The 27193-nt window shown below is 38.8% G+C and overlaps 1 protein-coding gene across 2 annotated transcripts in view; it reads right to left on the bottom strand.

Moving 5' to 3' along the window:
* TRIM44 (tripartite motif containing 44) overlaps positions 1 to 27193 on the bottom strand; it is a 110227-nt gene that overhangs the window by 47688 nt on the left and 35346 nt on the right. For both annotated transcript variants that reach the window (XM_008686934.2, XM_040638947.1), the window contains exons 3-4: positions 17605 to 17844; positions 5661 to 5680 (exon numbers count right to left, since the gene is read on the bottom strand). In XM_008686934.2, coding sequence (XP_008685156.2) covers positions 5661 to 5680; positions 17605 to 17844 — 260 coding nt within the window. The remainder of the gene's footprint in view (positions 1 to 5660; positions 5681 to 17604; positions 17845 to 27193) is intronic.

Genomic DNA, 27193 nt, shown 5'->3' with positions numbered 1-27193 from the left:
CTCTGCAACTCTAGGTAATGCGTTAACCATCTAATAGGACTGATATGAGAAATAAATGAGATAATATATACAAATGTTTCAAGGAAAACCATAGCATGCAAAGTGATATTCAGGCCCCTTCTACCAGGCCTTTCCTTTCTTTCTTTCATTCTTTTTTTTTTCCTTTTCTTTTCTTTTTTAGCATTATGAAGCCAGAAAAGGCAGGCAGATGTATGTTAGAATACAGGCTGTTCCTAGCCAGCATTCCTAGTGTGAGACAGATGGAAGTAAACTAGAGGCACCCTGGCTGAATTTTCCCGCTGTGAATGGGTTCTCTGGTTCTATACTAATATGCACAGAATAAAAAGAAAGTGACTCTCACAGGTAAATTTCTGAAAAGCAATTACTTTAGCAAAGGAGCCTTGCTTTGATTATTGATAGGCAGCATCATGCATAACATAGCTTTATCCTTCGTCTGGATGAGGAGAGGATAAACAGCTGACATCAGCAGGGGAAAACAAAGTCAGCCCAGGTTCTGAAAGAGGGAAGTGTGCTCAAGAGATTCTCTATGCTGAAGCCCAACTTAGATGTTGGAATCCCACTTCTGTATAATAAACAGCCCTGACATCTCCAGTCCATGCCACAAGTATCGGAGCCATGTTCCTTGGCTTCCAGCTAGGTCTTCTGAAATGAAGACAATGCAAAAACCAAACCAGGAATTTGCAATCAGAGGACAAAAGAAACCTAAGTGTATCATTGACTTAGTTCCTTTTTATGTTTCCAAACTAAGTTGTCAAGAAGACAAATGTCATATCTAAGAACACATGGTTATTATTTGGGGGGGGGGGGGAGTACCTAATATATAGCCCCAAGAAAATTTTTTAAAAAACAAAATTGGGAAGATTTTTTAAAAAAATCTACTAAATTACAGAATCTATAAGCAGATTCCTTCCACTCCATATGTGATATGAGACTACTCCTTCACACAACGTTAGCCCAAAAAACTGGGTGGAGAGCAGGGGAAAGATAGGCTAGTGTTTACAGGGAAATAAAAACAGCCTACAAAGACACAACGAGGTTGAATGACTAGCCCAAGGTCACATAGTCAGTCTCAGGCAGACCAAGAATAGAAGGTAGGTCTGCTGACTCTCCTTGAGCTCCTACTCCTTCAGAACTCGCTGCCTGTTTGATCACAGACTCAGCATGGGTCAGATTCACACTGATCTCAGCAGGAGCTTTCTGCCTGAATAAGAGCCAGCTCTGATGATAAAAATTCTACAGAAGTCCCAAATATGGTTGTTACTATTAAAAAGCCATTTTCCTCTAAGTTAAAAAAAAGCACAGAAAATCTCAATAGCAAATCAAGATTTAATATTGATCTTGCTCCTTTTTCCTCTGAGCACAGGAGTTTCAGGGTCCTTTCCTCTCTGACTTCCTCCCACTACAACAGCTTCAAGGCAGCAGATCTTACTGCCACCCCCTCTCCTCGAATATATCTTATTTCTCAGCAGGCTCCGGGAGGAGTTGAGGAGCCAATCTGTGAGGGAGTGAACACAAGATCTCCTATAATAGCACAGAGAAGACAGAAAATTGCTGCCAAAAGTGTAAATTGCTTTTTTTTTTATTGCTTGAAAAAAAAAATCACTCTGGGCTTCAAAGACACCCTCTTAAAAGATGACTCCATGGGGGTTAATATCCATGTTCTACACATTAGGATTTCTGTTCATCCATGCCCTCCAAGAATCCTTGCCATCTATGTAACTGTAGCATGCATTTGAAGAGTAAACCACCAAACACAGGGGCAACAGGCAGGGAATTCTGCAGGGTCAAAGGAAGGCTTGGCTGTCCACTCCCCAGGGCATCTGAAAGTACTCCGTTTGCTGCTGACTCTGAAAGGGCACTGTGTGAGGGTAAGATGAAGAAATATCCCTTTAAAATGACAGACGCTAAGGAGAGGAGAGGTAGCTTGAGAAAACAGAGGCCCTAGCAATTCAATGTCAAAGCAAGTAAGACCTCCCAGGTTAGAGGAGTAAGAGCAAAGCGATCCTCTGAGGAGTATGCGTGAATCCTCCTGGCTCTCCTTCAGGGTCACAGACAGAAATGCACTGGTGGATGAGGACAGATAAGGGCAGACTGTCCAAATAGCAGTGACGGGCATGAACCCTGAAGCCAGAGTAGATTCAAATCCTACCTCTGCTACTTCAAATCCTACCTCTGTGATCTAGGGCAAGTTAATCTTTCTGAGCATTAATTTCCTCATTTTACAAGTAGGATAATAACTACATCATAACTACAAGCTTTACATGAGAATAGATATAAAATACTGTACACAGTAAACCCTCAGTAAATGATAGCTATGATTATTGTTATTAATCAGTAGGACAACTACACAGTAAAATTCAGGGCCAGGAATAGACATGACCAACAGCACAATATTGGGACGTTCCATGTCAAATGGCTTGGGGAGTCAGAACCAAAAAGAGGAAAGGTGGCAGGGAGGCTGGTAGGAAGGGAGGACACAAGCTCTAGTACAGACAATTATGGATCCATAGCACAGGGATTTCCCTTTGTTCTTGTGGAGTGGCCGGAACCCAGTCTCCCTGGACTTCTGTGCAGATGGTGGACAAGTGGCTAAATGGACAGAATGCCAGCAAGGGAGACACAGGGGTAATAATCCAAGAGACCTGGACGCAGAGTCTCCCGATTCGTTCTCTTCCATCCCTGGCAGGCACACCCACACTTCCCTGCTATCTCCCTTACACATCAAACTCTCATTCAATACTGTCAGCAATACAGAAGCCTCTGGAACAAAACTCTGCCTGGCTTATTGAGATGGTAAAACGTGTATCATAAATGAGAGAATTTCAGATCAAAGGCAATCCGCCCTGAAGTGTTAATTGGAATTAACTGAGCCAAATGGTAGTTCAACACAAATGGAATGGGACCAACACATATAAATTTAAAGTTTAAAAAGAAAATTTGACTTCGTTTTCTTCTTTCTGTCAAATCAGAACATGATCTTCATTGTATCAAAGGGTTCAATGTCCCAAAAGAGAGTTCTGTCAAGTCCCAGTCCAACAGATTGGACAGCCTAGCTCGAAGGAGACAACTTGACATCTTGGTTGCTGGTAATGAAACTCTACGCTTCACGACTATCCTGTCAAAATGACATGAGGGTATCTGCAATTAAACTCTAAAGCCAGTATCTTACTCTAAATAGTATCTTTGAAGCGAGTTAATCTCTTCCTAAGGTCCCTGTATTCTACTCAACGTGACTCTGACATGTAACCATGAAGACAAATTAGTGTGTTCACCCTAATCAGGCTCGTCCGAGCCACATTACATCTGCTAAGGTGCTTTCATTATATTGGTCTTGTCTGAACGCTCTTTCTGGGGAAGAAGGTCTAGGGCTCTGCTTGGCCTGGATTTTACGAAGCTAGAGCTAGTCTAGACAGTAGGAGAGATGGAGTGCCAAGGAGGTAATTTAGAGTCTGTCAAAACCAAAGGTCTGTGCAAAATGGTGAAAACCTGGTCAATAACTAGAAAAGATGTAGATTTAGGCTCCCATCATCACTACTTCAGTCTAACTAGTCTCCTATGCTCTAGTGTTAATCCACTTCCAATTCAGGCAGGCAGGGGAGACTTCAAAAATGCAAATCTGGGGCGCCTGGGTGGCTCAGTCGTTAAGTGTCTGCCTTCAGCTCAGGGCGTGATCCTGGCGTTCTGGGATCGAGCCCCACATCAGGCTCCTCCGCTAGGAGCCTACTTCTTCCTCTCCCACTCCCCCTGCTTGTGTTCCTTCTCTCGCTGGCTCTCTCTCTCTGTCAAATAAATAAATAAATAAATCTTTTAAAAAAATGCAAATCTATTCAGGTTAATTCCCATTCACAATTCTTTCACGCTTTCCCGTTGCCCGCAAGACAGAGCTCAAACACCTTAGAAGGCCTGTAAGACCCTAAAGGATCTGGATTCTGCTTTCTTTCCTCCACTCTTCTCTTGTCTAGAGCTTTTGCACAAGTTGTTCCCTCTACCTAGAACAACGCTGCCCCCTGCTCCTCCTTTGCCTGCCTTCTCATCTTTTAGAGCCCTGTTTATATATGAACTTTTCTGGTAAGCCTTCCCTTATCCTCCAAGACTGACTTAGGAGCCTTCGTAAAGCAGCTTAAACTTCCCTTAGTCATAGGACTTGTCCCACAGTGTAAGGGCCCGGTGATATGCTGGTTTCTCCCTCAAGGACGTGAACCATGTCTTAGTTATTACTGTATACCCAGTGTATAGCACAGTGCCTGCCACATAGTAGGTCAGAAGAAAAGAAAGGGAGGGAGTGGAGGGAAGGAGAGAGGGAGGAAAGAAATGAACTGCAACTCAGAGCGAGCCTGAACCTGAGAATAGCTGAAAGATGAGTCTGAAGAAATTCCCTGAAGCTCTCTAGTTCTAAAGCAGGATACCTGTGGCTTTAGCCACAGTAGACAAGGAGCTAGATCTAGGCTGAGAACCACAGTTCCCAAGGGACAGAGCATCAGGAGATGCAGATGTGGGATAATGTTTGGCACCAAGAAGTGGGCAGAGGGTGTGGGGACGGAGAAGGAAAAAAGAAACTTTATTTGTTGGTTTATGAATAAAATCAAAGAAGGACTGAATTTTGGTTCCAGTAAGGTAACCTTGAACAGTTCATGTACCTTCTTTCAATGAGAAATTTGAACTAGATAAGTGATTTTCAAATTGAGTTCTTTGGAACCCTAGGTTTCTGCAGAAGCCCCTCAGGGTCTATTGTATTGAAGAGAGAAGGTTCACCAATGGATGTGGCCCCCAACTTTAACCACAGAAAACCTCTTTGTATATTGGGGTTCTACATAAAACTGTATGAAGAAAAAAAGGGGGGACACTTCTGCTAAAACTAAAGCTTGAATAGCAGCGGCCTAAATGATCACTCCGACACATCCTAGCCTGAACAGTCCTGGATCCTATGTGACACAGGGGACCCACCTGGACATTTTATTTTACTTTGTACCAGTACCCTTGACTGTGTGGATGGCAAAGCTGCAGCACTTCCTAGAGCCTGTTCTCACTGAGCAGCATGACAGCAAAGGTAAGGAAACCAAACTCCAGGTTTACCACAAGGCTGAGGCAATAATGAAATACACTTTCAAATTTCAAATGTAGTGATACAGAAGCAGAAAGGAGCATCTTTTTTTTTTTTTTCCTAAACCAAGTTAGGAAACATAATACCTATGACCTAGGATTCACGGTATCAGTGTCTCCAGTCAGACGCAAAGATGTTATATGTCAGAAACAAAGAATATTGGATCTAAAGCCCATTAAAAAAAGCAATCCAATTCCAATCAAGAAAGAACAATGCAAAAGTTTATCTAGGCAGTCCACCTGATAGCCTAATTACCACTCAAATATAGTGCCTACTCTTCTTAACAAGGTATTCGGAAGTTACTGTCATTACATACTTTAAAGTCTACCTTTATCTGAAGGTTACAGGCAGGAAATGGCACAGATGGGGAGGGAGACGGGAGTCTTACAAAATAAGATTTTCGAAGCCCTGGCTTAAGATGTTGATCCCTCTTCTGTGCTGTTCTTTGGCTGTCCATATTTCATGGGGCATTAAAAGGCCACAAATGTCACTCTACTTCAATTCTGAGAACAGACAAGCGGCAATAATGTGATCTTACCTGGGTCCTTCCTCGTCACCCTGAAAGAAACAGAAAGAAACAGCATTAGAAATCAGCACCGGTAGAGACAGATTTAGATTTCTTTCTTTTCCCTCTCCTCTCGCAACCTGAAAGCAAGGCTTGTGCATTTACTTTAACGGAGACAAACCAGCAGATGTCCAAGGGCTAAGACAAGGGCTAATATAATCCTTTGCTCCAACTGCCCAGCAGAGATCAACTGATAATTTGCCCTTGCAAGCAGGTAAGTGAATGCACAGACCTAGGAGGCCTAAATAATAGCCTTGCCTTTTTATTTGTACGGCTGGCAGTATTTAGTTCTGAGCAAACCGAGAGCCCAAAATAGCGGCAGGTCTTGGGCAAAAGCTGACCAGCTCCAAAAGCATCACGCTGTTTCCTTCAAAGACTCATTTCTGCCTTGGTCTAGCATTTTTCTCTCCAAACATGAACATAGCAACTCTAATATAGGGCACACTATATAGGGTAAAAAGGCCACTGAACTGGGACTCAGAAAATTGGGATTCTAGTCCAAGTTCTGTTATTTATTAGCTATGTGCCCTTGGGCAAGTTAATTAATTAATCTGAACCTTGGTCTTCTCCTTTATAAAAGGGGAGCTCTGGCATTTGATGATCTACAACATCCATCAGTCCAACACTGGCTTTTCACTTTTGCTCATTCATTGTCCACAAAAACAATGTGTGAGGGTTATCTGTCCAGGTGCTGCAAGCTCTGAACCCAACTTTACCAGTGATCAGAGCAGAGTCCTTTGACTCTCTTCTAGTGATCACACAAAATTTTTCAAATGACTTTCAAGCCTTTTCCAAGGGACCTCACTCCTTTGGACAATGTATTTCCTAGTTGTTGATAACTCCCCAGAGTACTTAATCAATTTGATCGTTCCTATCGGTATAAAGAATGAACTCTGGAGTCAGACACTCTAGGTTCAAATCTTGACTCCATCACTCACTTGCTGTGTTACCCTGGTCACGTTATTTTGCCTCATTTAACTTTAATTTCCTACTTCATAAAATGGGGATAATAACTGTCCCTGTATCATAGGATGAATAGGAGGATTAAATGAATTACTATGTATAAACATCAAGCACAGTGCCTAAAACACAGGATACACTTAATAAAGGTAATTATCACTACCAGTAACAATTCAGTATGACAAGCTACTACAGGTGAACACTAAGGGTAAAAGATAATGACCTAACTTAGGAACTCCCATTCAGGAGCAGGGGAAACTCAGAAAGGGATAGAAAATGAATTATGTTAAGGGCTCTACCAAAGACATAAACAGAATGTTCAAGAGTCAGAAGGAAAGTGATAAACAGGGCCTATTCTGGAGAAGGAGGAAGGGAGGGCTTCACAGAGAAGGTGACATTTATATTGGAACTTGAGGGATAAGCAGAATTTTCCCAGGTTGGCAACAGAAGATGGGTAGGAAGGCACTGGATTAGCAAGAGCAAATGCACAGCAATTTAAAAAAATGTATGTTAAAGGAATTTTGAGTTTGATGATACTAGAGAATGGGGATGTGTTTGTGTCTCGGACAGGGTTGTGGCGGAGATGGCAGTGGTGTGGGGTGGGAGGGTTGGTAGAAAAACTGAGGTAAAGGGAGATTGCCAGGGCACAAGCCTAAAGGGACAGTTGTAGCCAGAAAGGTGATTTAAGTCAGATTATACACTGGAGGTTGGAGCTGGAGGGCATTTAGCAGACTGCTGAGGCTTTGCAATACTGGTCAGGGCACTAATCATCCACACTCTAATGAGAGAAGCGGGGTGAGTAGTAGAAGAAGGGTATAGGGATGTGGGAGCTTTCTTTGCATTTTGACCGACTGACATGTCTTATGGGAACTATAATATCCTAAGAAAAAATTCACACAATTTAAATTTGAGTTACACAACTATCAGTGACTTAATTAAACCTCAACACAAGTTTTCAATTATCTTTGGATGTTCAAACATAATTGTCTAGGAGAATCTTACGGAAAAAAAGTATCCAAACTTTATCCCATGATTTAGAGTGAGTCCTCATGACTGTGTATCTTGCCACAGTGGTTAAGAGATGGACTTTCTGACTTAGAGAAACATGGCTTCAAATTTACATTCATCAACTCCAACAGTAAAGCTTTTGGCAATTTGCCTTAACTTTTCCAAGGTTCCGTTTCCTGATTGACACATGGAGCTCCTGATTCTTACCTTGCAGGGTGGCTGTACAGATTAAAATAAATGAGAAAATATGTAAAACACTAAGCAAATGTCTGGTACATTGTAAGTGTTTGACAAATGGTGCTCATTATTGTACTTTAACATCACTAGGGAGAGTGAGGAAGGACAGAGAAGATGGGACACAAGACACCCATTTCTGCAGCTTATAGACAGGTGGCTGTTCAGAAGCAATAATCACTACCACAGAGCATGGGGGAAGACCAGGGTAAGAGTTTCAACTGTTGAATGAATACATGAATGAACACACACACGTACATATGGCAATTCTGAAGAGGTCAGCAGACACTCAGAAGATTGCTATCTTCCTTGTAAAAGATGTGCATGCTATTCCCTCCTATTCTGAAAGCCTAAGCTAATTCCTATCCATTCCTGAAGATCAAGCCTCACTTGGACATTTTTTCCCACTGACAGACTGAGTGGAGTAATCCTATTCTGTCCTCCACATTTGTATGGCTCAAACTCTTGGGCTGGTACTTACAGCAGAAAACCAAATGATGACACCATACAGTGTCTCCCTCTTTGGATTTCAACTCCTTGAGAAGAGAAGCTGTGTATTGTTAATCTCTTTATTCGCAACACCTTACACAGCACAAGCCACATAATAATTATTCAAAAATGGAAAGGAGGGAAGGCAAGATAAAAGTAGGATCTAAGATTAATTTCTACCCCCCCATTACAAGTGAATCTTGGTTTCAGAGAATATTAGAACTGAAAGTTTGCTAAACACCAGCTTCTATTTAAATGACTTGTCAGGTTAAGCAATGCTCCCAAATCCCTCCATCAAATATCCTCAATGCTCTTGGCTGGTAGGCTACATTCTAGAATGTACCTTACCACCTTGTTTCTACTTCCACCAGTGGAAATGTCTGCTCACCAAGAATCAAATAATTTTGTTCCTAAGGCTGTTTAAATCAGTTGAACTTGTAATTATGACAACATATTTTATTAAATAACAAAAAGTGAATGCAAAAGGGAACCACTGCTTCCATGATAACTAAGCTGGATGCTTCCAAAGGATTCAATAAAGAGGAGTTACTTAAAACTGTCAACTTTGATGTAGATGAGACACATGCAAAATATTAGAAAAAATAAAGTACAAAAGTCCAGGATTCCACATTCAGCTTGCTTGGAATGTTATCCTGAAATTGGACCTTACAAACAGTGCAGTATGGATGTGGTTTATGCCAGAAACATAACATTCCCTCCAAGTGGCAAACCTGTATTCTCAAAGGCCTTGAGTCAAAAATCAAAGAAATATACAGATATATATTTCAAGTTTAAAATAAATGTTTAGGGTATGCATGTAGCATTTTTAATGATTTCCTCATTTGAACTTTTTCTAAAATAATCTCACATAGTTCAGTTCTCTTCTCTCAAAACTGGACAAAGATGGAAGTAATCATGACATGCAAATAAAAATAAAGACACCATTTTTTAGTGTTTGACTTTGGCAAAGAAGTTTATAAAATTCAGGCAAAAAAATGAGAGACTGTCGAAACGGGTGATAAAAATGTACACTAATGTAACTGTTCTGTTACAGTTTACAAATATGTACGAGAGCCTAAAAAAGTCTCTTTGACTCAGTAATTACTTATGATTTATAAACAAAAGCATGCACCGTAATGTACTAAATGGCAGCAAGGAAGTTGGAAATAACTTAAAATTACATAAAAGTTAAGTTTGTATCATTGATTCAGGACTCAAACATAATGTTTATGAAGAATTTATGGTAACAGGAGGAAGATTTAAAATATAGTGTTAAGAAAAAAATAGCACGAGGGGCTGAAGATATTAACTAACCTTACTATGGTAATCATTTTGCAGTATATATGTATATCAAAATCACCACACTGTACACCTTAAACTTAACATATAGTCTATTTTATCTCAATAAAGTTGGGGAAAAAACAAAACACATACACAAAACAGGAAAAAAAAAGGAAAAAATACCCCAATGATAACCATCAATTTAGTGTGTTTACTTTCTGCTCTGTCTATAAGTTTTTAATATTCCATAATGAGTAAGAAGGAAATAACTTTATTTAGTTATTTGAAGACGGGAAAGACCACATCTCATTATGCCAGAACGTGGAACCGTTCACTGTGGGAACGGTACTGAGACTCCTCCTGTACGCTATATTCTGTAAGAGGACCCACAAAGATTTATTAGAAACACATTTTTAAAATGAAATGTCACCAGGAAACCTTGTAATCTCTGGACTTCTTCAACCAGAAGCTCTGTGATTCTACTTGGCCTAATCAAATTCATCTGTACTGAAGATCTCTTAAAACAAACACATTGTGTTAATGGACTAGTTTTAAAATGACTTTCATAAATCAAAGGCAAATAGCACTTGAGCAGGTGGACTATTTACAATTTTTTGTTTTTAACAGCTTTACTGGGGTATAATTTATAATATCATAAAATTACCTGTCTTAAGTGTATATTCCATGATTTTAAATTTACAGTTACGCAACTATTATCACAAACTTGCTTAAAAACTATATATATATACACGCACAGATATAAAATTATGATTATACTTTCCTTAACTTCTTTAGAAGCATATTATTGTTTAAAATTATAACTGTCTTGCAGTGTTTATAACATATGCAGGTTTTCTACTTGACAAATATAATATAAAGGGCATAAAAAGAGTATTAATTGGCCTATATAGTTTCGAGGTATCTATATTTTTTTAAAAGATTTTATTTATTTATTTGAGAGAGAGAGAGAAAGAGGAGAGGCACAAGTAGGGTAAAGGGCAGAGGGAGAAGCAGATTCCCCACCAAGCAGGGAGCCCGAGGTGGGACTTGACCCCAGGACTCCAGCATCATGACCTGAGCAGAAGGCAGACACTTAATTGACTGAGCCACCCAGGTGCCACTCAAGGTACCTACATTTTATGTGGAGTGGTACTATATTAATTTTAAGTAGACAGAAAATTTAAGGATCTATATGTATATTATATATTACATATATATATATTATGATCCACATAGACACCATTACAAAATAAGAACAAAGCAATAGAGCTAAAAGGCCAAAAAATATATTAAAATGGAATTCAAATAGCTGTTTCAAAAGTCTAAAAGAAGGCAGGAAAAGACAAGAGGAGTAGAAATAGAGGGACAAACAGAAAACAAATCATAAAATGGCTGACCTCAATTTAACCATATTAATAATAACATTAAATGTTAATGGACTACACACTTCAATTAAAAGGCAGAGATTATCAGAATGGATAAAAGATTATAAGAACCCAGCCATATGTTGCCTAGGAGACACACACTTTAACAATAGATAGACCAAAAACAAATTGAGGGGGACGTACCATGAGAACAGTAAGCATAAGACTAGATTGGCTCTACTAACGTTAGATACAATAGACATGAAGACAAATAGTATTATCAGAGAAAAAGAGGGACTTCCATAATGATAAAAGGGTCAGTTCATCAGGAAGACATAACAATCATAAGTACATATTTGCTTTAAGAGACTTTTAAGATATCTGAAGTTGACAGAATTAAAGGGAGAGATAAATAATTCCTTAATCATCCTTAGAAATTTAACCCCTCTCAGCAGTTGATAGAACTAGACACAAAAATCACTAAAAACATAAGTTATTTGAATACCTAATTGATATTTAATAGAACACTAACACCTCAAACTATAAAATAGCTGCACATACACATTCACCAAGATAGACCATATGCTGGGCCATAAAACAAATCTCAATAAATGTTATGGCTTGAAACCATTCAAAACATGTTCTCTGATCACAATGGAAAAAATTAGAAATGAATAACAGTATGACATGTAGGAAAATCCCTAATATTTGGAAACTAAACAAGACACTTATAAATAATCAATGAGTAAAGAGAAAAAAATCACAAAGCAAATGAATAATATTTCAAACTGAAAATGACAGTGAAAATAAAACATCACCAAAGTTCAGGATTCAACTAAAGCAGTGCTTAGAGAGAAAAGTATGGCTTTGAAAGCAGACATAAAAAAAGTAGTAAAATCAATGATCTACAAACTAGAAAAAAAGAACAAGTAAACTCAAAATAAGCAGAAAAAAGGAAATAAGAGCACATATAAGCAAAATGGAAAACAAAGAATAACATTAGCAAATCAAGAAGTTCTTTAAGAATAACAAAAATAATAAAATAGTAATTAGACTGTCAAGGAAAAAAGGGAGAAAATCACAAATTTTCAGTATCAGAAATGAAAGATGGGTTATCATTCCAGATGCTACAGACAGTTTAAAAATCACAACAAAACAGTGTGAACAACTTTACACTAAAAAGTATAACTTAAATGAAAACAAATTCTTTGAAAATTACAACACAAATTTAAACAAATAACACAATTTAAATACAACACAAATTAAAATTTAAATAAACATAAGATCAAACAAAATTTGAATAGCTCTATATTAAAGAAATTAAATTGGTTACCAAAAACCTTCACATAAAGAAACTTCAGGGCAGACGATTTTGTTGATAAGTACTACCAAATATTTAAAGGAGAAACAACACCAATTGTATATAAACTTTCAGAAAACAGATAAGGAGGGAATACTTCTCAGCTTATTTTCCGAGCCAGCTAACCCTAATACCAAAGCCTGACAATGATGTTATAAAAATATCAAACTACAGATGAATATCCCTCATTGAACACAGACCCAAAAATCTTTTTAAAAACTTAAGGAATCGAGGGGCACCTGGGTGGCTCAGTCGGTTAAGCACCTACCTTCGGCTCAGGTCATGATCCCAGAGTCCTGGGATGGAGTGGGCACCCTGCTCATCAGGGAGTCTGCTTCTTCCTCTCCCTCTCCCTGTCCCCCACCTTGTGCTCTGTCTCTCTGCTCTCTCTCAAATAAATAAATCTTTTTTAAAAATATAAAAAATTAATGAATTGAACCAGATTATATATAATGATGAAGTGGGAGTTTATCTCAAGAATGCAAGGTTGATTTAGTATTGTAAAATTAACCAATATAATCAGCCATTACAATAAAATAATGGAAAAAAAACCCACATAATAATTTCAATAGATATAGAGCAAATATCTTATATATACTATATTCATTCTAATTATTGTCCCCATAGCTAATTGTGTCATTTTTCTCTGGCTACTTTGCTTTCAAGATTTTTTTCTTTGTCCTTCCTTTTCATACTTTGATTTTGATGTGTCTAGGTATGGATTTCTTAGAATTTATCTTGCTTGGGTTCACTCAACTTCTTAAATCTCTAGGTTTATTTCTTTCAACCAAATTTTAGAAGTTTTGAGCCATTATTTCTTCAATTTTTTCAGCACAGCAATCCTTTTCTTCCCCTACTGGACATGGGTGACATGTACGTTAGATCTTTCTTTATTGTCCCACAGGTCCCTAAGACTCAGTTTTAATTAGTTTTCAATCTTTTTTTCTTGGTTGTTCAGATTGGATCTGTATCTACAAATTCACCAATTCTTTCTTCTCTTATCTCCAATATGCCACTGAGCCAATCCAGTAAATCTTTTATGTCGGTTATTGTATTTTTCAGTTCTAAAATTTTCATTGGGTCCTTCTTTATATCTTCTATTTCTTTGCTGAGACTTTTTATTTTTCATTTGTTGCCACAGTTTGTTATTGCTCACTAAGTCATTTTCAAAACAGTAGCTTTAAAATCCTTGTCTGGTAATTCTATACTCTGTGTCATCTTGGTGGTGGCATCTTTTCTTGTTAGATTGTCTTTTCTCATTAGAGTTGAGATTTATTGGTTCTTGGTATAATGACTGATTTGGGACTGTATTCTAAACATTTTGAGTATTTAAGAATCTGGTTCCTATTTAAATCTTCTATTCTAGCAGGAAGTCAGCCTATTTAAATTCAGAACACATGTTCTATTACATTAATGGAACACTGTGTGTCGGCTATATGTCAATTTAAAATAAATAAATAAAATGAAAATAAAAATACAAATTATGATTAAAAAAAAAAGAAGAAGAAAGAAACAGAACATATGTCCTGGATCAGGTTTGTGGACTGTGGTTCAAATATCAATTTAGTTTAAAAGATTCTGCAGTGCTCTTCTGATCTGCCCCCCCTCAGATGACAAAACTCCATGCTATCATCTCCACAGTGCTGGCTGGGGAGGAGGAGGGGTACCAATCCATTACTATAGGATAAGAGTGGAAGATAAGGTTCTACCCACTGACCCAGTTGGGGAGGTATATTGCCTAGTTAATGTAGGAGTGGGAGGGAGGAGTTAGAGCTCCATCTACAGTCTCCAAAGGGGAGGGATACTATTTCCTTCCTGATACTGCAGGGCAGGGGTAGAAGTAAGAGCTTTACCTATAGGCTCCAGGGGAGATAGGCACCACTGACTACTGAGAGGGTCAGGGGTGATGGCAGTAGTCAGATTTTTACCTAAAGGCTCCAGGGGAAAGGAATAATAACTCATTACTGCAGGAGAGGACAAAAAAATAGGTTTCCACCCCACTGGCTCCACTACTGCAGTGCCAACTGGGCTGGGAAGGGGTACAGCTTTATTCATGGTATGTGTCTCCAGAATAGGCAGAATTGGTCAAAAGGTTTCTCTATAGCTGAACTGTCCTTTTCCTAGTCCTTTGGCTACAGACAGCAGGCTTTTCTTGGAGATTTTCTTTCCGCCTGTGTTCATTATGGTTTCCAGTTTGCAAGGAACCCAGGCCAGGATATATAGGAAGCAAGAAAAATCCCAGGGAACTCATTGCCATGTAGTTCCTCAAATCCCAAGATCCCTGATCGGGACCATCTTTTCTCACTTTTGAGAGTCTTCTAGTAAGTGATTTAAATATTTTGTCCAGGGGCACCTGGGTGGCACCCTGGTTAAGCATCTGACTTCAGCTCAGGTAACGATCAGGGTCCTGGGATCGAACCCTGCGTCAGGCTTCCAGGTCAGTTGGGAGTCTGCTTCTCCCTCTCCTTCTGCCCCTCCTCCTGCTCATGCTCTTCCTCTCTCTCAAATAAAGAAAATATTTTAAAAACAAACAAACAAATATTTTATCCAGGAATTTTTGCTGTGATTAGAAGTAATAAAGTGAAATATGTTTACTCCATCTTGTTCAGAATCAGAAGCCGCAGTCTGATTTTAAATGCATCAAAAAATAAGATGCATTGAAGACTGGAAGGCTGGAAAGATGGCTATGTATAAATCATGATTCAAGTATATTAAAATGTTAATGGTAGAATCTAGGTGGAAGTATATGGGTGTAATCTGTAAAATCTTTTCAATTTTGCTGTATGTTCAAAAATTTTCATAATAAAATGTTGGGGGGAAGAACCTTTTGGCCAAAACTGAAATGCAGGTGATTAAAAATAATCTAAAACATGCAAAAGGAAGAAAAGAATTTCTCTGCTGAGTGAAAGAGAAGTACTGGAGATCTGCTCTGATCAATAAGTTACCAGATTAGCTGGAACGAGAGGCTATTAGACGAGAACAGCTCTTTGTAAAAGCTCTAGCCAGCTGAATGCTACTTTTTGTTTTTAATAGCTTATTTTGTCCACAGCCTGGTCCTTAGGGCTTGTTATTTTTGCATCCCCAGGAGTAATTCCATCAGAGTTAACAAGCATAGCGCAGCTGAGCAGCTGAAGTGGTTAAAGGACAGTTAATAATGGGGAGGGACTCAAATCATTACTTGAAATGAAAATAAAAGGGAGGGGGTTATCTCTCAAAAATAAATCTTTATTTTTGAAAAATAACCCAATCAACACACAGAATAAATGTGGGGTTTCGATCTGTGGGATCCCTTAAGTCAACTCTGGTTGAATTTTTTGTTTAAGACACAAAGTGACCACCTCCACACTATAAAAAGTCTCAGGAGAGCACCTGGGTGGCTCAGTCAGTTAAGTGTCTGCCTTGGGCTCAGATCATGATCCCAGGGTCCTGGGATCAGGTCCTGCATCAGGCTCCCTGCTTCTCCCTCTGCTCCTCCCCTCATTCATGCTCTCTCGTGCTCTCTTTCTCACAAAGATAAATAAATGAAAAATCTTTAAAAAAAAAAAAAAAGGTCTTAGGAATGCAAAGCTCTCTAGGGCACTGATTCTCTTCATTTTCCCCACATATACAAATGAGACACTTGGCATACAGCACACAGTAGGGAAAACACACAGGCATTGGGATAGGACAGACTTCAGTCTGAATCCTGGCTCCGTTTTCTACTAACTAAGTGACACTGGTTCAGCATCTCTGCAGTTCTCTGCATCTCAATATCCCATCTGTAAAACAGAGATAATGAATGCTGATATAGGGGTTAAATGAAATGATGAATATAAAGTGCTCTCTTGCCTATCTAGAAACTTATTTAGGCACATACTTTAATTCTGCAGAGGATACAATGAAAAGAACAAGACTTATTCTATTCTTTTCACACACTGATGAAAATTAATCAAGAACCTTGGATGAGTGAAGCAGATAACTGTCCAATGGTCTCTGACATTTTCTGTCAGGATGGCTCGGACAATACCTGCCTCCTGAATGATAACCTGGCTCTTCCATCTGCTCAGTTATTCTGTGTCCAGGCTCTCCTGGGCCAAGGCAAGACTGCTAGCTAAGTAGTAAGCTCAGTGAGTCGGTAGCAGGCCTGGAGAGTCCATAGGACTCCCCTAGGTTTTCTTCTAGAGAGGCCTATCCTTCTGGCATAAGCTTGACCAGAATTTTCAACACAACACTATGAAACCTTATGAACAAAAGCCTTTCCCCAGTGGCTGAAATATAAGTTCTAGAACATTTTTTTAAATGGCTATCTTAAATTTTATTTTAGAATTATATTCTAAATGCCTGAATATGTTGTTTGGTAAAATGCTTAAGACCTTTTTTCCTGTTATGAAATAACAATGAATACAAAGACTCCCATTTTTAGTGATTCAACATTTACCTTGTGTCATTCATTCACACCCTTTTTGATCCTTCCAGTGCCACACATGCCTCCTTTAATCTAAGAGTTATGCCCCCAATTTATGCAGTTGGCTCCATCTAAAAGCCAGGCTGAGGCACCTTTTCACTACTCACAGTATCAGTCCAAAACCTTTCATTCTGGCCTGCTTTATGCTCCACTTCCTGACATTCTCATTCACCCTGTTCTCATCCCTATGATGACTTTATTTATAGGCTCATTTCACAACTTGGAATCTGTCAATTACCTTCTTCTCTGGCTCTGATTTCTGGCTTCCCTCCTTAGCTGTGATTAGTGTTTGTCCTACTGACCATACTCCTTTAAGTTATGGTAGACGAATATTCTGCCAGGCCCAACTGCTGGGTGCAGGCCCTCAAAGCCAATACTTCCACACTGGTTTACACACCAGTCTAAATACCCATACCCTGGGGCGCTTGGGTGGCTCAGTCATTAAGCGTCTGCCTTCGGCTCAGGGCGTGATCCCGGTGTTCTGGGATCAAGCCCCACATCGGGCTCCCTGCTCTGGTGGGAGCCTGCTTCTTCCTCTCCCACTCCCCCTGCTTGTGTTCCCTCTCTCGTCGGCTGTCTCTCTCTCCATCAAATAAATAAATAAAATCTTAAAAAATAATAATAATAAAATAAATAAATAAATAAATACCTATACTCTAAGCTTTCAACTCATTCATGTTTAGGGACCACAAAAGAGAATTTCCAGAGCTAATGTACACAGCAGTCAATTTCCTCCTATTTCTCCAGCTACTAATAATTGTAGGCATTCTCCTTTACCTCTGCCTTTGGCTCAGCTGATTCATTAGAGGTATCAAGTTGTTCCTTGGCTTGGGCCATCTGAGTCATCAACCTGTCCATGTGGGACTGGATGTCTGCCAGTATCTCAGTCACATGAGCGGTGGCCATTGCTTCCTGGATGTCCACTAGATGAAGGGCCTTTTGCTCCTCATCAGCAATCACTTTCTGAACTTTCTTAAATTCCTGCTGTATAAACACCTTCATCTGGTCCCGGGTTACCTGCAGAACACAGACAAGTAAAAATAATAAGTTGGACATACAAAGAATGGAAGGATAGAGCTGCTACTGTAAGTGCTTTGCAGCCCTGGCCAAAATATAAACCAACCATGGTTCCTATGTGGTCCTGAAATTTTGGGAATATTGTCTAAACAATGTTCCCATAATATTGTTGATGAATTTCTTAGTAATCCTTTTGCCTTTTTTAGTCTTTAGGAAGTAATTCCTCATCCTTCCCTTTTTGCTCTTCCTTTTGTTCATTTTTACACCAGCAATACCTGATTACTTTTTAACAATAGGTGAGTGTAAATCGTAAAAAATGAAATTCCTCTTCTCTCTCCATCTGGATACCATTTTTCTGTTTGGAGGGTAATTACTACTAACAGTTTGGTATTTACCTTCCAGCCATTTTTCTATCTAGTTACACACATATATGTATACAGACAATTATGTTGTTTTTATATAAATGGGTCATAGTGAACATTTGGTTCTGGGTCTTGCTTTTCTATTTAAAATACGTTAGTACATACAGATCTACTTCATTCATTATATTATTTTTAATGTGTGTATGATGTGGATATATACAAATATGAATATTTATATATATAAAGATAAACATACCCATTAAATATTTCCCCTCTTAATGGAAATACAGGATATTTCCAAATTTTTGCTATTACAAACAACACAGTAATGAACATCCTTGGATATATCTCTTAATATTCGCATATGAGTTTTTTTAGAGACTTTTGGAGTCACTGAGTCAATTTATTATATACTCCAAAAATATGGACTAATACAGCCAAACTACCCTCCAAAAAAGATATACTAATTACATTCCCACAACAATGTGGGAAAGTAGGCATTTCTTTATATCTTCACCAATATTAGACCATGCCAAGCCTGTTTATTCTCTGATGAGTAAAAATATATTATTGACATATTTTGTAGCAACCACTGGCAGATCAAATAAAATATGCCTGCAGGCTATATTTGGCTGGGGCATAAGGGAAACAAAGTGAGAAACTACCAAAATAAGAACTTCTAAATTCTGTATCTTACCAGTAACTACACTTACTGATGCTTCCTCACAACTATGTGCATTTTAGGGATATTTTCAAACAATTCTGCACAGTGAATAACAATGGTATGGTAAAGGGAAAACAGAGAGCAGTGGACAGAGGAGAAAGGCCAAACAAGAATTTTAGAGCTGAAGGAGAAAGTAGCTGTCACCTAGGTGAATCCCTTTCTTTGACAGATAAGGGAACAGCCACAGCTGCAGGACACCTGCAGAAGATGCAGGGGACACCGATCTTCCTGCTCCCAGTCTGGTGTTTTATTCACTAGAACAGTCCCCGAGAAGGAAAGCCAAAGTGGGAAAACCTAAAAAGGAGACTGAGGAAGAGAAAGTCTAAAGAAGAGGGGAAGATGGGTCCATTTTTATTAGTCTCTTAAAAACTGAAAGAGGCTTGATACTTTCAGCAGCTTTTGTAACACTGCCGTAAGAACGTCCATACAAAATAAGGCCTGTAGGACACGGCTCTGTTCACACATCAAGTGACTAAGTGACATAAGCCCTCAGGAATTCATTATACTCTCTGCAGGTACTCTCCCTGGTGTGAAAGAGAAGGGGAGGGGGAGTGTTAAATGTTATTAATGTCCCTGCAAATTCTGTATCAGATTGAGAACTGTGATTTGTGTTTATTTATGTAATTCCTTTTTATTTTTAGTGTGTTTATTTCAAGGCTGTTATGCTTTATGATGACCTTTTATGAATGGATCTCGAACCTTGAAATAAATTAGGTCTTATAAAGACCTAAGACCTTCTCTTAGAGATTAAACCTAGGAAGTTTTAGCCAAGAGATAAACTTTTCTGAATGCCTGAGAAAATCTCTTTAACAGTTACAAGTGACTAAAAATGGAGAACACAATAAAAACTGACTCACAACTTATTTTACTAGCCCTCACATACACTTGTGGTTCAGCTCAGAAGCAGACATCAGTCAGGAAAGGTGTGGCCTGACTGCACTAGGTGACTAAATCATGGGGCTTAAAACAAAAAACAATCAAATTCTCTATTTTCCATGGTTTTACATAGGTTTCTCAACCTTTATTTTGTACAGATCAGGCCACAAATAAGAACCGAAGGCAGAGTAATCTACTCTATAAAACCTTTATCATTTTCCCCCCCCCCCCCAGTTCTCTACTAATCAACAAACAGGTATTCCACAACCTAGTTCAAAATGCTAAGAACAAATTTCTGGGTCATAGTATCCATTCAAATTCAGAGGCCAAAGGAAAGACTCCCTGGGGGACCTGGCAATACAGTAGGCTGGGTACTGTGGAGAAAGGACCCCTACCAATGACAGGAGTGAAAAGGCTTTCAAAATTCCCTTTCAAGTTTCATTTCACCTCCTTGCCATCAAAACTCCATTCTGCTACAAACTGCACAGTTCTCCAAAAGCAGCAGACCCTTTCCATCAGCCCCTGCTACCTGAGAGCCACTGACATCATTTCTGCATTGGTTTCTTAGAATTTCTTCAGCCTTTATCCTACCTCACCTCAAAGGTGAGAGTGACAGTCTCATACTCCTCACTGTATTACATATAGTGTTAATAAAAAGAAAATTCTTCATGCGCAGAGAAGAGAAGGCTGGGTGTATCACAGAACAATGAAACTGGCATTGTTAAGCTTTTTTAGAGCCACAGAACTTCACTTACCCTAAACAAAATTTTAATATAGAACCCTAAAACATAACAGAACCGAAAGTAGAACTACTCTGGTTAAAAGAAAAATCTCCCCCTCCTCCTCGAAGTGATTTCTAGGGCACCAGTAGTGGTCTCCAGCAGAATCTCCCCTGCGGTACCTGGGTCCTCTACACAAATGAAACCCTAATAGGAGTTTCCTCCCTTTGGTCAACCGGCCCCTAAGCTGTTGAAACTTTAAAGCCCTAGGCTACAAGCCAGTTGATATATCTTTGTTATTGTTGCATTAGGGTGAAAATCTATGTTATTACTTAAACATAGAATTTTACTAAAATTACTTAAACATAGCATTGTAATTTGAAAAACTGGGCGGCTTATTTGTGAATAGTCCTAACTAACTAGTGAAGATCTGACTGTTCTCGTTAGAGCTGAGTCCAGCCTCCTCATTTTATAGGTCACACACAGACACACACACACACACAGACACACACACACACACACACACACACACACACAAACACATGTGCAGTAATAAAGTCCAAGCTTAGAAATCAGCTTTCCTTTGGTCCAGTCCAGCATACTTTGTGCTACAATATATTGCCTGTTCTGATGCCCTTCTGCCTGCTCTGCCTGCTTCAGGTTCTTCAAACTTATTTCTTCTTAATTGAGATATTTCCTTGGTCAATAGGCAGCTCTGTTATTATCCCCACGAGATGTTCCCCCCCCCCAAGTAAATCTTGGGATGCATATCTGAAGAGTTAAGTTTCATCCCATGCTACTTTCTATGTGCTCTTGTAGTTAATATTGCCAAGCTGGGCTGCACCCAAGAGGCGTACAGACTGGCACTTTACACATACATAATTAAACACATAAAACCTTGAATTAAGAGCTTGTACTTAAAAACAACACCATTCAATATGCTTGACATAGGTTGCAATCCATTAACTCCTAGCTAGCTGGCTTGTAGGAAACCAAGGTTTTATTTAGTTTTCTATTATAGGCAGATTATTTAAAAAAAAAAAAAAAAAAGCATACTAGCTAGAAAGCATCATAACTTTAGAAAGATCTGTTCCAGAAAAGTGTTGTTGACATGAACTGAGAAAGATGGAACAGGGTCAGGAGCAGTAAGCTACACAAAAGAAAAGCATCTGAGTCTACACTCATTGAAGAGTTCAGAAATACTTGGTTCTACTAGCCAAATTCCCTGCAAGTAAGTTTAAAGGAGCCTACTCCAGAAATGACCTTAAAAAGGTGAACTATATGAAATAGTTTGTGAAGACTCTAAATACCTCCCCAAAAGGTCAAGAAGTCCACTTTTACTCCCCTTTTCCTCTTCTAAATGGTCACTATTCTCAAATAGAAAAATAAAAAAATAAAAAAGCAGGAAATGCAATTTTTTTCAGATGCTACAAGCTGTCTTCACTCCCCCCAGCACAGTGCCTTCTCAGCATGACAGTGTCCATGGAAACTTTCAGGTTGGGAATCTCAAAGTTAAGGCTTCTGTACAGCCTCTAGTATTTATTCTGTCATTTTGCCCCATGACAGTAGTTTCCAAATCTCTGTCAGGCTCCAGTGATGGCAGGTGAGGCAAGAGCTTCATCAACAAGGAGGACAAAGTCCTTTTTCAGTATCTTTCATGTATGAGAAGAAAAGACACTATTTGTGAATAAAAGCAATGGTCATTTCTAAGACATGGAAAATATTCCAGCAACCTAGAAACACAGCAGACACGAGCTATGAACTACATTCCATTACTAACATTCTGAGTGCTGTCAGACAACCTGGTTAGAAGCCTCAATTGCGGGGCGCCTGGGTGGCACAGCGGTTGAGTGTCTGCCTTCGGCTCAGGGCGTGATCCCGGCGTTGTGGGATCGAGCCCCACATCAGGCTCCTCTGCTATGAGCCTGCTTCTTCCTCTCCCACTCCCCCTGCTTGTGTTCCCTCTCTCGCTGGCTGTCTCTATCCTGTCGAATAAATAAATAAAATCTTTAAAAAAAAAAAAAAAAAAGAAGCCTCAATTGCTTGGATTTTACAATGGGGGTGTTGAGAAGAGAAAAGGTTACTAAAGTGAGCACTTCATTGCTTCCTTAAACCAATTTTCTCATCTTCATCTCAACTCACAAAAGCAATCATGTAGGGGCGCCTGGGTGGCACAGCGGTTAAGCGTCTGCCTTCAGCTCAGGGCGTGATCCCGGCGTTATGGGATCGAGCCCCACATCAGGCTCCTCTGCTATGAGCCTGCTTCTTCCTCTCCCACTCCCCTTGCTTGTGTTCCCTCTCTCGCTGGCTGTCTCTATCTCTGTCAAATAAATAAATAAAATCTTTAAAAAAAAAAAAAAAAAGCAATCATGTATATCCTCTTTACCTCCTTTCATTACCCCATTGTGTAAATACAGCACCATGGGGTCTCTACCTCTGTATCCACCCAAAGAAGCAATAATGTTTACTGTTGCTGTTATTAATATTTCTATTATAAAAGACTGTAAGAAATACACCAAAATGTTGGAGAGTGCTTACCTCTGAGTGATAATAACTAATTGAATCCAACAAATATAAAAAAAAATTATACACCATGACCAAGCAGGATTTATCCCAGGTATTCAAGGCTGATTCAACATTTGAAAATCAGTGCATATAACCTATCCTGTCAACAGGCTAAAGAAGAAAAATCACATCATCATATCAATAGATGCCAAAGAATCATTTGATAAAATCTAAGATCCATTTATGATAAAAGCTCTCAAAAACCAGGATTAGAGGGAAACTTTCTTAACTTCATGAAAAACATCTACAAACAATCTACAGCTAACATCACACTTAATAATGAAAAACTATACGGGTGCCTGGCTGGCCCAGCTGATGAGGCATACGACTCCTCATCTTGGAGTTGTGAGTTCGAGCCCCACGTTGGGTGCAGAGATTGCTTAGAAATAAAAATCTTTAAAAATAATAATAATGAAAATCTATAGTTTTCCTGCTAAGATCAGGAACAAGACAAGGATGTCTCCTCTTACAAATCCTCTCCAACACCATACTGGAACTCCTAGCTAGTGCAATAAGGCAAAAAAGGAAATAAAAGGTTTACAGACTGGGAAGGTAGAAATAAAGCTGTCTTTGTTCACAAATAACATGGCTGTCTATGTAGAAAATCTGAAATAATTGACAAAAAAAACCCTCCTGGAACTAATAAGCCATTGTAGTAAGGTTGCCAGATACAGAGTTCATATACAAATGTCAATCACTTTCCTATTTACCAGCAATGAACAAGTGGAATTTGAATATAAAAACACAATACCATTTACGTTAGCACCCCCAAAGTGAAATACTTAGGCATAAACCTAAGAAAATATTTATGAGGGAAACTACAAAATTCTGATGAAAGAAATCAAAGGAGAACTAAGTAAATACAAAGATATTCCATGTTCATGAATAGGAATGCTAAATATTGTCAGATGTCAGTTCTCTCAACTTGATCCATACGTACAATACAACTCCAATAAAAATCCCGGCAAGTAATTTTGTGGATATTGATAAAATGCTTCTCGAGTTTACATGGAGAGGCAAAAGATGCAGAATAGTCAACATAATATCAAAGGAGAAGAACAAAGGTGGAGGACACTACCTGACTTTAAGACTTACTATAAAGCTACAGTAATCAAGACAGTGTGGAACTGAGGAAAGAACAAACAAATATATCAATAGGACAGAATACAGAGCCTAGAAATAGACCCACATAAATGCAGTCAACTGATCTTGAACAAAGGAGCACAGGCAATACAATAGAAAGAGTCTTTTTAACAAATAGTGCTACAACTGGACACCTATGTGCAAAAAAATTAATCTAGCCATAGAACTTCCATTGCTCACCAAAATTAACTCAAAATGGATCACAGACCTAAATGTAAACTGCAAAACTATGAAACTCCTAAAAGATAACACAGGAGAAAATCCAGATGACCTTGGGTATGGTGATGACTTTTTAAATACAATTCCAAAGGCACTATCCATGAAAGAAATACTTGATAAACTAGATTTCATTAAAATTAAAAACTTCTCTGTGAAAGGCACTGTTAAAAGAACGAGAAGATAAGCCACAGACTTAGCCACAGATATATTTGCAAAAGATACATCTCATAAAGCACTGTTATCAAAATATACAAAGAACTCTTAAAATATAATAAAACAAAGAATCCAATTAAAAAAGGGCCAACAACCGAACAGACATCTCACCAAAGAAGATATACAGATGGCAAATAAGCACAGGAAGGATGCTCAACATCATATGTCATTAGGGAAATGCAAATTAAAACAACAATGAAGTACCACTACACACTTGCTGGAATGGCCAAATTCCAAACACTGACAACACCAAATGCTGACAAGGATGTAGAGCACAAGGAATTCTCATTCGTTGCTGATGAGAATGCCAAATGGCACCGCCACTTTTAGAAGATAGTTAGGTAATTTCTTATAAAACTAAACATACTTTTTTACCATATGATCCGGCAATTATGCTCCTTGGTATTTACCCAAAGGAGCTTAAAACTTGTATCCAAACAAAAACCTGCACATGGGTATTACAGCGGCTTTATTCATAACTGCCAAAACCCGAAAGCAAGTCTTAAAGTTAGGTGAACAGATGAATAAACTGTGATACATGGACACAATGAAATATTACTCAACACTAAAAAGAAATGAGCTACCAAGCCATGAAAAGACATGAAGGAACCTTAAACACATCTTACTAAATTAAAGAATTTAATGTGAAAAGGCTACACATTGTATGATTCCAACTATACGACACTCTGGAAAGGCTATGGAGACAGCAAAAAGATCAGTAGATGTCAGAAGTCTAGGAGGAAACAAAGATGAATTATGTGAACACAGAGGACTTTTTAGCACAGTGAAAATACTCTGTATGATACTATCATGGTAGATAACATATTATACATTTGTCCAAATCCACAGAATATACAATACCAAAAGTGAACCCTAATGTAAACTATGGACTTCGGTGATAATGATGAGTCAATACAGGTTCATTGATTGTAACAAATTTATCTACTTCTTTGGTGTGAGATGTTGATAGTGGAAGAGGCTAAGTGTGTGGAGGCAGGAGGTATATGGGAACTCAGTATTTTTTGCTCAACTTTTAATATAAAAAGCTCTTAAAAAGCCTATTAAAAAAGTTAATACAATTAAAAAAGAAAACTAAATATCCACTGAAATGGAGCCTAGAGAAGGGGGGGGGCATGTGGCAGTGGAATGAGCATCCAAAAGGCCAGGCAGGACAGTTCTTCGACCTGAACGTTCATCTCAAGCATGCCAACATTTTCATTCTTTGCCTTTCTAGTTAATACTAGACCCTTCCTTCCTAATCTGACTTCCCTTTTCTATAATAAACCAAAGTTTTTTTTTAAAGCCCTTTTCAACTTAAGCGCATCAAAATAATGGCTTCCATAACAGCCAAGCACTTAGCACAGGCTGCTCCTGTCATTTGAAGGTCCTTCTATAGGAGCTTCAGTCATCCTGAGGCTCCTCAGAAGAGCAGATTGTAGTGTCTTGAAAAACTCTAAAAAAAGATCTAATTAGGTGATCCAATGACTGACCAAAGTGTGAAGCCACTTACTTTAGAGAAATTTCAGGCTCATCAATGAGAAATGGACATCCTTACAGTATGCTAGAGGGACATCTGCTTCAGGACCTTATATAACCATAGTAGCACTAACCCTCATGATACAGCTCATATAATAAGGTGGGAGATGGAGTTAGGAGCAATGCTGGGTGAAAAGAGAAGGCATGCCTAACTTTGGCCTGATTCCATCAGTGGGTGTTCTCTTGTCTTTTAATCCATGACAACGACAGGGCCTTATGAATAATGATAATGAAAACATAAAGAGCTACCATGTGTAGGCAGTGTGCCAGGGGCTATTACATATGTGTTTCTCATCTAACTCTCAGGTAGCAATGATATTTTCATTTAATGTTAGGGAAACTGAAGCCCACAGTGATTAAGTTACCTGGCCAGTGTAATGCAGCAGGTAAGCTATGGAGCAAAGATTCACCTCAGGTCAGCCCTGTTCCGGGTCAGTGCTCTGACAACCACTCCACAGAGCACCCTGCTACCGAAAAGGAAACTGAGCCCCTGAGAACCAGCATTAATTAGACCACTGGAAAGCAACTCGGCACAGAGGAGAGCCCTCAGGATGAGAAGTCAGAGGCCCTGAGTGTTAGTCAGTCCTATCTTTTGGAACCAACTAGCTATGTGACTTAGGGCAGATCACTCAATCTCTCAGGGCCTCAAGCTCCTGCACTACTAAAAATGAGGAGCCAGTTTTCCTTTTATTTCGATACAACTGCATACATTTTGCATTCTTGGAGCAATATTTCACCAATCAGGATTTGTCTCTAATCACAACCGTTGCCAAAACAAGAAGGGTTTTGGGGGACTAGAAATCTGCCTTAGAAATTCTAAAGGTGACACAAAATAAGTGTAAAGAGAATACAATAACCTTTTTCCTTTGACAATGCTGCCCTATCATGCAATTACCCTCTCTCCTACCTTTCATGACCAAGCTTATTTAGAAGGTCATATAAAACCTGCTGTCATAAACACCAGTAAAGAGTCTACTAGTCACCAACCCTAT

This window comes from Ursus maritimus, unplaced genomic scaffold (genome assembly GCF_017311325.1).
Source record: "Ursus maritimus isolate PB19 unplaced genomic scaffold, ASM1731132v1 scaffold_23, whole genome shotgun sequence".
Lineage (NCBI taxonomy): Eukaryota > Metazoa > Chordata > Mammalia > Carnivora > Ursidae > Ursus > Ursus maritimus.
This window is presented reverse-complemented; position numbering and strand designations above follow the sequence as displayed.